Raw genomic sequence first — 13,686 nt, 5'->3', positions numbered from 1 at the left:
TTTCTCAGTGGGTTGATTGTGGGGGTTTTGGCCTGAACCACTGGAAAGATGCGATCATTCACTCATTTTAAAGGGGGTATGGATAAGACAGGAGCAGGTTTAGAAAAGAATTCAGGATCTTGATTTTTTTTAAATTTTGTTTGTATTGTGATAAAATATATAACCTGCAACTTACCATTTTAACCATTTTTAGGTATACAATTCAGTGGCATTAAGTACTTTTACAGTGTTGTACAACCCATCACCATTATCTGCCAGAATTTTTTCATCATCTCAAACAGAAACTCTGTACTCATTAAATAATAACTCCTTGTTCCTCCTCCCCCCACCCCCTGGTAACCTCTATTTTTTCTCTATGAATTTGCTTATCCTAAGTACCTAATATAGGTAGAATCATGCAATATTTGTCCTTTTGCATGATTTATTTCGCTTAGGATAATATTTCAAGATTCATCCATGTTGTAGCATATATCAGAATTCGATTCTTTTTTAAGACTGAATAATATTCCACTGTACATATGTACGATATTTTGTTCATCTGCTGATGAACATTTGGATTGTGGATACTATTGGGTATTGTGAATCATGGTGCTATGAACGTTGGTACACAAGTATGTGAGTCCCTACTTTGAATTCTTTTGGGTATATACACGTAAGTGGAATTGCTTTAATTCTTTGAAGAACCACCACACTGTTTTCCACTCCAGCTGCACTATTTTACATTCACACCAGCAATGCATGAGGGTTCTAATTCCTTCACATCCTTAGTAGCACTTGTTATTTTCCATGTTTTTTGTTTTTGTTTTATTTTGTTTTATTGTAGTCATTTCTTGAGCATGAACTAGTATCTCATTGTGGTTTAGGTTTTTACTTTCAGGACCTCATTTTTTCCCCAGTTTTATTGAGATATAATTGACACATAACATTGTATTAGTGTAGGGTGTACAGCAGAAGGATTTGATACATATATATGTTGCAAAATGATTACCACAATAAATTTAGTTAACATCCATCACCTCTGGTAGTTAGAAATTCAGGACCTTATTTTTTAACTCTTGAGATTGAAGGAAATCCCCAAGGTTGTGAATGTAGAGAGAGAAGAGGTCTGAGGCCTGACCCCTGAAGCACTCCCAACATTTAAAGGATGGGGAAATGAGCAATCAGTAAAATAGCAAAACCAGGAAGAGAACGATATCCTGGAAGCCAAGTGAGAAATGTGTTCAAGAAGGGGGGAGAGAAGAATTCTGTCAGATTCTACAAATAGATCAATTAAGATGAGAACTGAAAAAGTGACCATTTGATTTAGTAACATGGAAGTGAACAATGACCTTTAGTTGATGAAGAATAATTTTGGTGGAGTGATGGGAGTGAAAGTCTGTTTATAGTGAATTCAAGAAAAAAACAGACGAATTTGAAGCAGAGAGCACAGACAATCTCTTAATGAATTTTGTTGTAAAGAGAATCAGAAATGGGGCAGTAGCTTGAGAATGCGAGATCTGGAGAGTTTTTGCTTTATGGCAGACATTACAGAAGTTATGTTTGTTAATCGGATTGGTTCAGTAGAGAGGGAACATTTATTGATGCAGGAAAAAGAGGAGAGGATGACTGAAATAGCTTGTAGTTCCAGAAAAGCAGAGCCATGAGGTCCTGGCAGCCTGTCCTCTGCCTCAATACTCTAAGACACAGAGGGGAGAGGAAGAAAATTGGAGATGGAAATTGTGACTGCTGCTGTTTTGCCCTCTGTAGAATTAGGTTGAAAGATCTTGATGGCAGCCTCTGGTTTTATTCGTGCCAAAGCACCTCAGCAGTAACAGCTGGAACCTGCTTTTCTTTGAGTTCTAAAGATCCAGGGGATAAGGAAAGAAGAGGATTTTCCTTCTCATCTTCAGTCTTTCTTTTCTGCCATGAACATTTTGATCTTGCCTCAGAATATAATTGTGTCTGATGCTTGATATTAAGCTATGTTTTATCAAAGTACATGCCACACCTGTCCCACACTGAAAGCCATGGTATGTGGGCAGGACCAAAAGCTGCTAAAATTCCTCTGTTTTCTCCATAGCGTTACCTACCACCTACGACAGAGTGGTCAAGTGGTCAGTAAAGAAGTTTTAACTGTTTATGCTTCCACTAGTTACAGAGAAATTAGAATTTTCTTATTTTACTGAAACCTCCATTTCTACTTTAGAGCCTCAGGTCTTTAGAGGGTATATCTTAGCATGTGACTAAGAGAGGAAAATAAGTGCGTACCTAGGATGGTAGCTACTAGGAGAAAGGCTCCTCTGGGAATGAAGTCTGACCCATAGTTGTAGTCAGCCTATGAGTCATATTTGTCAAACATGCTAAATACAAGACATTCCAAGGTAGGAAATAATGAAACAACAAATCAGTTGGGCATTGCTAGAGAGCACTTTCTGCCAACCCTCAGTTGTTCCTTAAATTGTAATTATGTGGCCAGCATAGTCTTACTCCAGGTTCTGTGTCTGTCTTTGCAGAAGGAATACAAGTCCTAAGTATTCACACAGATTTGTGATGAGAGATCCAAAGGAGGCTTCTAAATAATTTTCAGAATTGCTCTACCAGTTACCTTTTCACCCTAAGTAAGTCTGGAATGCATCCAGCAAAACAGCTTTTGCATGTTCATACCTTTCAGAATGAATCATCTTTCTTCCTTTTAGTGAAAGAAGGGCTCTGTTGATTATTTCTTGCAGAATTTCCACAAATGTTCTATTTTTCTTAAATCTTCCAGTATTTTACTTGAGTTAACCTAGGGGGTGCCCGATGTTCCAGAAGGAGACCTGTGACTCTCCCAACTCTCAGTCACTTATGTTAAAAGAACAGTCAGCTTTTTCTTGATCTCAGGTTTGTGGGTTCGAGCCCCACGTTGTATGTAGAGATTACTTAAATAAATAAACTTAAAAAAAGAAAAACAACAGTCAGTTTCTTCTGGGAAGATATCAGGTATTCTTTTTTAAAGACGTTCCCATTAGAGGAAGTCAGAAATGGCAGGCAATAGATTGCATAAGACCACTGTGCTAAGGCCTGGGGAAAGGTGAAGGTTTGTTCTTGCTTGCTAAGCATAATCCTCTTTACCTGACTGAAATGGAGAGTGCTATCATCAGAATGTTGAGGTGAAATCTGGGACATCCTTTAATCTCCTTGAAATTCAAAATTTGTCCCAACTAGTCTGAACTTGTTATTTTTATATTTCACAGTATCCAGACATGAATCAAGAATCTGATTCTCCATTTGTTTTCATCTGCACAAATCCCCAGGAAATGATTGTGAAGTTTCCTATTAAAGGAAATCCAAAAATCTGTAAGTCACAAACTTTGATGGTCTAATTTTCTTTTCTTTGTGTCTTGTGTCTCACTTGCTCAACTTTTTAAAAATCTCTTCTTCCTCTGTTTTATGGCATGTCAAGTATTGGAGGGTTAATATGATTATATTTAGTGATAACTTTAATGTTAAGTTAACTACAATATAGCCTTTCCAAAGTGTACGTTGATCCACAGTTAATGGTATGCTAGTGAATCACTCTAAACTTGCATTTAAGATCCCATTACATTTAAAATCCTCATTTGTCAGCCAAAAGAGTATGCTCTGCTCTGCTGCACTGCTCATTAAAGGAAGTAGTAAGCCAATGCCAATGGCAATAATGACCTTTATTCATTGTTCTTCAGTCTTCAATCCAAGAATAAGATTGAAGTTTGTGTGTCTATTTTTTGAGTGTTTTGGAGGCTCCACTTCCCAATTTGCCCTTGATTACTGGTTCCTAAAGCTCTAACCTAGCCCTCTTTTTGAAACCTCTCGATGATTTATTTTTTCTGTAACTTTTGCTTTATGTATTTATGATTATAGTACCCTCTTTGAATTCCTGCATATTCACTTTTTATTTTATTTTTAGAAGTTTATTTATCCTGAGAGAGACAGAGACAGCGAGAGTGAGGGAGGGGCATAGAGAGAGGGAGACAGAGAATCCCAAGCAGGCTCCACACTGCCAGCATAGAGCCCAATGTGGGGCTTAAACTCACAAAACTTGAGATAGTGACCTGAGCTGAAACCAAGAGTTGGACGCTCAACCAACTGAGCCACCCAGGCACCCTTGCATATTCACTTCTTAATCACTTTTTGTTGACTTTACTTTTTCAATCTCTAACTCTTCTACTACTACTAACTTCTCTTCCTCTGTCTAGTCCTACCTCAGCCTCTTCTGTTTCAAAGCTATCTCAGGAAATACATAGTGGTGGTCTTTCTGCCTAACTTATTTTTTTTTTTTTAATTTTTTTTTCAATGTTTTTTATTTATTTTTGGGACAGAGAGAGACAGAGCATGAACGGGGAAGGGGCAGAGAGAGAGGGAGACACAGAATCGGAAACAGGCTCCAGGCTCCGAGCCATCAGCCCAGAGCCCGACGCGGGGCTCGAACTCACGGACCGCGAGATCGTGACCTGGCTGAAGTCGGACGCTTAACCGACTGCGCCACCCAGGCGCCCCTCTGCCTAACTTATTTTTAAAAACAACCTTGGGGTGCCTGGGTGGCTCAGTTGGTTAAGTGTCTTGACTCTTAATTTCAGCTCAGGTCATGATCTCACAATGCAAATGCAGTTCATGGCATGTAGCCCCGAGTAAGGCTCTGTGCTGACAGTGATGAGCCTGCTTCAGATTCTCTCCCTCCCCACTGTTTGCCCCTCCCCCACTTTCATGCACGCTCTCTCAAACATTAAAAAATAAAATAAAATAAAATAAAATAAAATAAAATAAAATAAAATAAAATAAAAATAAATAAAAACAACCTCAGAAACTGTCCCATTTGCTCACATCAGTTACTATTTTGTGCCTCTGTGACACTGCTTTCCCGTTCTGTGAACTGGATAATTTGGGGGCATGCATTGTCTTAGGTTGTGCACAATTCTACCTCACACTGTACCTGGGGGACCAACTAGCCATTTGATAAATCTGTTCTATAGAGAAGTAATTTTCAAACTGTACTGCAAATAAAAATCACCTAGAGAGCTGTTAAAACATAGGTTCCTGGGCCTTCTTCCAAGTGATACTGATGCTGTTGCTCAGCTGACTACACTTTGAGTAATACTGCTTACGATCACAAAATAAGATGCTTGGACTGTGAATTTAGATTAATGTATATTCATCACAAAATTCAGGCAACTCTTATGATTTATGAGACATATGTTCCTTAGATTCCTATATATCAGAAAATCTGAACATAAGTTGCCCTTGACTTCTACATATTATTCAACTCAGACTGTCCCAGCTGGTTGCCAAGTGGCCCTGGAAACTTTTTTCTTCCTCTCCACTATTTAGGATTGATTGATTGATCGATCTCATCATTATTTTCTAAAGATTTTATTTATTTTTTTAAGTTTATTTTTAATTTTTTTAATGTTTATTTTTGATAGAGAGTGAGCAGGGGAGTGGCAGAGAGAGGGAGAAACAGAATCTGAAGCAGGCTCCAATCTCTGAGCTGTCAGCACAGAGCCCGACGTGGGGCTTGAACTCACGAACCGTGAGATCATGACCTGAGCTGAAGTCAAATGCTCAACCGACTGAGCCACCCAGGCACCCCATAAAGTTTATTTTGAGAGAGAGAGAGAGAGAGAGAGAGAGAAAGAGAATGAGCATGAGCCAGTGCAAGCTGGGGAGGGACAGAGAGAGAGGGAAAGAGAGACTCCCAAGCAGGCTCAGCACTGTCAGCACAGAGGCCAACTTGGAGCTTGATCCCACAAACTGTGAGATCATGACATCAGCTGAAATCAAGAGTCGGATGTTTAACATTCTGAGCCACCCAGGTGCCCCAAGATTTTATTTTTAAGTGATCTGTAGACTCAAAGTGGGGCTTGAACTCACAACCCCAAGATCAAGAGTCACATGCTCTACCTACTGAGCCAGCCAGGCAGTCTTCCGCTATTTAGTATTTAAATCTCTCTCTTGTCCCTCTTTTTTGGTTGTGGCATTCTATCCCTCCCTGTTCCATTCTCACCTTATTCTAGGCACTGATATCAGCACTGGTGGTAGCAGGAAAACATTTTAGGTCTTTTCTCCCATACCCAGTGCTACTTGATCTTTAGTCCCCATAACCTTTTCTTAGCTTCCTCCCCTATCTTGGTTTTTACCTGCTGCTTAATCTCCTGTGAGAAAATGTTCTCTGTAAACAGTTTAGATATTTCTGTGAAATGTTTTAGTCCAGTACTTTCTCTACCCAGAGACCTACTTTCACTACATATATGGCCTCTGTTTTTCTCAATAAGGTTTAATGGGGGTGGGGGGTAGAGGGGTGGAGAGGAATGATGCTCTTAGAGGAAAGCTTTAGTAACCTTCTGTCCTTTCCCGATTGTAGTTAAAAGCTTTAAAAAGCCAAATGGGCTGTCTGCTTGTTTCAGGTAGAAATTGTGAGACTGCAGCTTCTTCCTTGTTAGGCCAAAGTGAAACATCAGTCAGAAATAAGCGAAATTTAAAGAGAAAAAATGAAAGAATGGGTGACCAATCCCTTTGTGCATCAGAAAAAAAAAAATTCTTTAGGTTCCACACCCAACGTGGGGCTTGAACTCGTGACCGTGACATTAAGGGTCATATGTACTACCGACTGAGCCAGCCAGGCACCCTGGAAAAAAAAATTCTATTGAAAGGGAACCATCCTACCTGAGGATATAGTTTGGTGTGAAGTTTCTATTCCCTGTAACTCTTCATTCCTTCATCCTTCATTCCTCTTTACCATCTCTTAAAATCTTAGACTCTGCCAGAACTTTCTTCTTGTAGTCCAAAGGAGCCACCTTCAGTAGCTTACAGCTGGAAAAAGTCTTTACTCTCACTGCCACAGGGGAAAATACATAGTTGGCTGTTAATCTGTAATGCTTCACATTTTCTTCTAGCTATATTGTTCCACTAAATGGTAAAGGTCCATAATATTAATAATACTCTCCTTCAATTATAGTGCTTTGGCTTAAATGTTTTTGTTCTTGTTTTTGTTTTGTAGGATGGCTTAGGAATCTTTTATAGATTAGTTCTATGAGACATGTTCCAAGTTCCAAACTCTGACTTGCAAATAAGCTTTTAGAATACAACCTATTTACCTGCTGTACCGTGTGTGTGTGTGTGTGTGTGTGTGTGTGTGTGTGTGTGTGTATGCCTTAAATTTAAAGGTATGTATACATTTTTTTAGTTTTTTGACTATAGTTGACCAACAATGTTACATTAGTTTCAAGTTTACAACATAGTGATTCAACATCCCTATACATTATGCTCTGCTCATCACAAGTGTGGCTACCATCTGTCACCATATAATACTAATATGATATCATTGACTATGTTCTCTATGCTGTACCTTTTATTCCCATGACTTATTCACTCCATAACTGGAAGTAAAGGCATATATTTTGGTTTATGCTTTTGGACACATAAACTTGAGCTTGCTTGACCTGGGGATAATTCCGTTTCTTGAAATCATTCAGAAAAGTACAGTGTGTAATATGATATCATTTGGCTGTGTGTCTGCTCAAATTAGGAAATGCAAAACAGTATAATAGAGTAGGTTAAATGCTCAAAGAGACAAAGGAAATCTTTTTACATTAAATGAACTACTTGCTCTATAAATGCATTTAAGTACTGCCTTATATGTTATGCAAAGCATGTGGAAATCCCTAGGAGAGTTATATCAATTGATGACAAATACTCTTTCCCCTTTTAACTTCTTGTCCATTTGCTGCACATGCATTTGATTTTCCTTAGGCACCATGATTGAGGATGTGGTTAACACTGAGATGCTGTAGGTATTAAATGTAAAAATATTGGAGAAATACAGAAATTAAGCATTACCACTCTGCTTTTAAAAGAGTGTACTGTATGTAACTGTAGTTAACTGTCCAGATCCCAAGTCTTGAAAGATGAGGCTGAACTAGAACTAGTTCAGAATTCCTGCCATCTTAGGGGAACTGTGATGACTGCTTCTTCGTGCAAGAGGCCCCAGTCCCTTGCCTTTATTGCCTGCAACTGGCCTAAGCTGGCCACTGTTGGCAGTCACCGTGGTAGATGTTAGGGATGTAAAGAAGTCCTTACTTATAAGGAGCTTACAGATTGCTGGCACATGTATAGTTTTCTTAGGCAGTCTAGGGGATGAAAGAATTTCTGAATTCCTGGGAATGCTCTAGAAGTCCTGCTTCCTTTATATCTCCTTCCTCCTATTTTCCATTTTATGACATCATCCCTGAAGCCAGGGATTAGTTTGCCTATCCATTGAGGGCTTTGCTTCATAGGGTTGATCTTACCTGAGCTGGTCTCACTTGAGGGCTGTCACAATCAGATTGGAGTTTTCCAAAGATTATACTTGGAATGTTCTTAGACAGTAAAGCTTTGAGGGTGCCAAGAAGGTAATGGCTCTTTTTTTATAAGAGGAATCTGAAATACATATAGTTAATAGACTTGCCTAGAGTTGTAAGATAAACTGAGACCATAAGTAAGAAACATACTCCCAAGCCTCAGCATAAATATGACTACCCTTACTTTTTCAGAGAATTTTGAGTTTATGAAGCATTTTAACATATAATATTTCAATTAGTTATTGGATTAAATGACTTAATGTATATTAAAAAACAGCATAGTGCTTGGTATTTAGAAAGCACTTAATGTTAGCTGTAATTCTCTCAGTAACTTTGTAAGTTAGGAATTTTTTACTCCTTTCACTTTTCAGTTGAGTAAATAGGTTTATAGAAGTTGTATTTTGCTCACATCTTTCTGTCTCTGATTTTCCTGCTCTTTGCACTTTATCAGATTGCCTCAGAAACAAATTATTCTAATCACATTTCATTTTTAGGGCACAATATCATAGAGCTGGAAGAATCCTCCTGTACAACGTAGTCCAATTTCCTCTTGGCATAGAAAAAGCTGAGAACAAGAGTGACTAGGTGACTTCCTCACATACAGCTAGGTAGTCTCAGGGACTAGAGAACTAGAAGTGTGAAGTCCTAAGTGGGATTCTGAATTCTGTCCTAGCTTGTCCTAAAAAGTTGAGTGAGATGCAGTACTTCCTTATGCTTCTGGTACCACCACCTTTTCAATGGATACTCTTAGTGTTTATCTGATATCTGCTAATTTTGGTTACTTAGTCCCTACAGTGCAAAGGTTTTCGAATCTGTAATGTCTGCCTTGCCATCTTTGTTTAATTCATTTGATGAATACATTTACCGAGCACCTACCATTTGATGCTCACTATGGCAGCGTTAGGAATATAAAGGCAAACTTGCCTTGTAGTAGGGCTTTTTGCCAGATTGCTGGCACATTTTCGGATTTCCAGCTGGGCAGCCTGGGGGATGAAAGACTCCTAAATCCCTGGGAATACTCTGTGCTGTAAAGCCCAAATTAAAATCAACAGCATTGTGACAATGCTAGTGGATAGCATTCAGGGTATTGCTTACTGATGGTTTCTGAGGAAGCCCAGAAAAAGAAGTAATGTTATTCCAGAGACAGGTATACCCGTAGAGAGATGAGGAGAAAAAGAAAACAAAACTTAAGAAAACTTAAAAAGGGAAACTAGGATGACGTTATTTTTAATTTTTTTTTAAATTTTATTTGAGAGAGAGAGAGCATGAGTGGGGGGAGATGGGCAGAGGGGGAGAGAGAGAGAGAGAGAGCAAGAGAGAGAGAGAGAGAGAATGAGAGTGTTAAGCAGGTTCCATGCTCCGTGTAGGTGGTGCTCAATAAGAGGCTCAATTCCACGACCCTGGGATCATGACCTGAGCTGAAATTAAGTCACCCAGGCGCCCTGAGGTTATTTTCTCACAATCTTTTGCAGTAGTCAAGACATGTATTCTTAGTTGGACAAGTGAGAGTATTAAAGTCTAGAGAGACTAAATGACTTGCCCCAGGTTTTACAGCTAGTTAATAACACAGAGGGATGGATTAGCACCCGAGTCTCCTGACTTCTATTCCATTGTTCTTTCTTGTACACCTGATTGCTATAACAAATGAAAATGACAGCATGTTGGGGGGGGGCAGTTATGGGTGTGGGCTGTAGTACACCTGGCTTGCCTTAAAGGGAAGCTCCTTGTTTGTTAATCTTTTTTTTTTTTTTTTGTAATGCTGAGGCTAAACTGACCTGTTTCTGTTTCAGTTCAGTGCCAGTATCACTATTGACTTAAGTGAGACTCTTTGTGGGAGAAATCAATGTGTAAGACAGACAGGAACTTTGTGAAGATTGTTTTCATGCATGAGATGGATGGCTCCTAAGGCTGCTACCACTGAACCAAACTGTCCTGGTAGATCTGAGGAGTCAGAGGTCAGGGACCACATCAGTAAAGTACCTCTCATTAGGGTCACCTGGGACAGGAAGGTTGCTTGTTTTCTAACTTTAACACTTAGAAGAGTCATACAGCCTATGACCTTTGCCCTTCTTAGCTGGTGATAGGGGCCCTTTGTCAGTAAACCATTCATGTGGATTCTACTCCACTGTTTCAGGTCACTCCCCCTATTAAGTCTGAGGCAGCAAAGGGGTGAACTGAACTGCTTTTCTCACTGCGAGGGAGGTTCATGCATTATGCTCAGCCAGTTAACAGGTCAGAGGAATGAGTTTCCCACTGTGTGAAATGCCTTCCTTTATTATATATGTGTATTCTTTTCAAACTTGCCTTAGCATGAGACCTCCTGAAAAACGTGTTGTTTCTTTTCTTCTAGCTACAAAATTAGAAATATTAACGATTTCGATTCTTTAGGCGAATGAATACTCATCGTGTGTGTGTGTGTGTGTGTGTGTGTGTGTCTCCACATTTGTGTGTCCTTAAACAGTGTTCTCACTGCTTCCTCATTCTTACAGAATGAAACTCTGAAGTTTGAAAGTGTCTAAGTCCTGAAGCAAGATAATTGAATGTGACAGGAAAACAGGAACCAGAAGACCTGGGAGGCCAGGAAAGATTTGCATTGCAAATATAAAAAATAAATGAGGCTTCTTTTTCTCCCTTACAGGGAAACTGGATTCCAAGATCCATCAAGGAGCAAAGAAGGGGTTAATGAAGCAGAATAAAGCTGTCTGACCCAGGAGAAAAGGAGCTATACAGCATAGTGGAGTTTTGTGTACTAAAATTGCTATCCATTGGTCCTTTGGAATTGAAGCATTAGAAATCTAAAGGCTTGGCATCAGGCTTGAATCTTTGAGAATTTAGACTCTTACCTAAATCTGTATATTTTTCTTAAAGAGTGGGATTCTTACTTTATGTAGTAGGTCAAAATCTTTGAATACATTATTTATAAAATGCTATTTTAAAAATTCTAGGTCTTTGACATTTTTCTCAAAATGGTATCAGAAAAGAACAAGTTGGAAATTACTTTCCTTTCTGAAGCTTGGATTTGAGATTGGGAACTTTCTTAGCAAAGGTTAACAATTTTTTTGAGAGACCACTTGAATTTTAAAGTTTCTTTTCAAAGTAATAGCCTGGTTAGAGTATTAAGGTGTTTGAGGAATCTTATGTTTAATGCATACCTGTGATGGGACAGAAAGGGTTTTAACAAGTTTTTTGCTCTAGTCCAACATGTCTTGAAGTGAACAGTCTTCAAAAGCTGAATAACCTTCATTGGCAGATTTTTTTTTTTTTAAGGGATAACCTGAAAAGGTGCTGCCACTTTGTTCTTTGGTTTGAGATGTCAGGACATAAGAAGATCAGACTGGGAGAAGATAGAGCTACTTGCTCAAGCAACATGAAACTGCCCTATTTATTTTGTGGGTATTGCAAAAGCATCACTTAGATGGGACAATTAGAAGCAAACTAAAAAATAAAGTCCCTTCAGTAAATGTATTCATATACCCCCAAATGCTGAAACCCAACCTTTTAAACCATCACACCTCAGGAAGCTATGAGCTTTGAAAAAATAGGTTGATTTGAAATGAGATATTTTACTCATCAGTCTGGCCCTACTTAGTGAAACACTTTTTTTTCTGAGTCTGTTCAGCAGAGCTGTCAGAATCTCAGTTGCTGGCATCCTCAGGAAATTCATGGTCTTAAATGTGTATGTTCTGCTTTTTATAAAGCACCACCACCACACTAGGGAAGTTGGATTCCCTCCAGCAGTTGTGTGCATGACTTAAAAAAGAGAGCACACAGGAGAGAAAAAAAAAGTGCCCTGTGTTATGAAAAAGATTAATTTCCCCTTTCTTTAATCCTTCATATTCAGCATGTATTTGCATTGAAATGCCTCCACTCATATGCATTGATGTTCACTCAACTGTGAACTCTGCTTGTTGCATAGCTCTAGGCACTGGTTTTGTGGGGGCCTGATCACTTTGGATTCCCAGGGAAAACCTACCCGATTCTTGTTCTGGTAATGCAAATATGCAGTATTCTCTTTCTTTTCCTGCTCAACTTCTGTAGAGAAAATGGAAAGGACAGCTAATGGTACTTCTTTAGAGGGAAAAAAAAAAAAGTCTCATTCTGGTCTCCTGAAGACCCTAGTATTATTAATGAAGCCACACTGTGTTAATAGTTTACCAAGCAGTAATATCTTGAATTCTGCACTGGAATTGTCTCGTTTTCTGAGTACCAAAATAAAACCAAAAGGCAGGAGGTGAAGGACCCAGGAAACAACAACCACAAAAAGTTACCTGCCTTTTTATGTGAATGACAGCTCAAGCACAGAGGAGTCTGGATTGATTTTTTTTCACCTGGGTAGATTGTGTGTGTACACCTAAAGAAAAACATCAGGAGCTGCAAGAGTTCAGGTTATGCAACCATTTTGTGTGCTGTGATAAGAAAGTTTACAAGAACATTACAGATTTACAAGAACCCACCTCAGCATCCAAAATATGCAGCTGGTGCCACATGAGTAAATGGCAGAGTTACTTGGAAACTTCTTTTCATGGTTAGACTGTGAAAGCCTTTTAGTTCACGTGGTGGTTGGTGGTGTAAAGTCTCTCTTTTATTTGTGGGACACTCGGGAGGAAGTGTGGGAGAGACTTGGGGGTAGATGGCCGTCAGTTGCTCAGTGATGAATAGCATAATTTAAAGCCTAGTGGAAATTCTTAGCATCCTGAGTACAAACTCGCCCAGGAATTGCCTTTCAGTGCTTTACAACACTTTGCACTGACCCTGTTAACTCTGGGACAGCTTGGCCTGAGGGAAGTTTCACATTTCTGAGCTGGTTTTCTTTTGCAGCCTAAATATCTGCGCCCCCTTTTGGATGGTTGGGTTCAGTGGCTCTCAATGTGTATAGTACCTGAAGGGTTTAGTGTTTTTTGTTTTTGCTTTTCTAGACAGGGTCCTGTCTCAATTATGTAAGCTCAGAGTGGGAGATACATGAAACAAGATACTTTCTCTGTCAGGACTTAGGAGGCTTTGACTTTCCAGTCAGATGTTTGGATTGGAGTAAGGGTTTTTTTTTTTGCTTGGTATAGCTAATCTAGAGAAAGAACTAGGTGTCCCCTTTTTTCAAGCTGGAAGTGTACAGAAACCCATTTTTTCCTAGGGAGTAGCTGTGAAAAACTTAGACTTTGAAGATTATTTTTACAAAAATTACAAAGTTAGGGTTTTTATGAGTTATAACCTTTAATCTCTTTCGAGTTTAACTGCTGTCTATACTAAAGCCCATTTATATGGATTTCATTTATTTGGTAAATTTTTTTTAATGCTTTTGCTAGAACTCCTAGCCAAGATTGAGACAGTGTTGGGGTTGTTCTCTTGCCCAGCTAGAAAA

General features: G+C 39.0%; 1 protein-coding gene across 1 annotated transcript in view; it reads left to right on the top strand.

Moving 5' to 3' along the window:
• The window catches only part of TRIP4 (thyroid hormone receptor interactor 4), a 69,356-nt gene extending 55,903 nt beyond the window's left edge, over positions 1 to 13,453 (top strand). The window contains exons 12-13 of the mRNA XM_047074961.1: positions 3,213 to 3,315; positions 10,969 to 13,453. Coding sequence (XP_046930917.1) covers positions 3,213 to 3,315; positions 10,969 to 11,036 — 171 coding nt within the window. The 3' untranslated portion in view covers positions 11,037 to 13,453. The remainder of the gene's footprint in view (positions 1 to 3,212; positions 3,316 to 10,968) is intronic.
• Positions 13,454 to 13,686: the final 233 nt, after the last annotated feature.

The sequence above is a fragment of the Lynx rufus genome, unplaced genomic scaffold (genome assembly GCF_022079265.1).
Source record: "Lynx rufus isolate CCGP_SWC_20201006 ecotype Redwood Valley unplaced genomic scaffold, mLynRuf1.p SCAF_13, whole genome shotgun sequence".
Lineage (NCBI taxonomy): Eukaryota > Metazoa > Chordata > Mammalia > Carnivora > Felidae > Lynx > Lynx rufus.
Note: the sequence above shows the minus strand (reverse complement) of the source record. Positions and strands in the feature narration are given on the sequence as shown.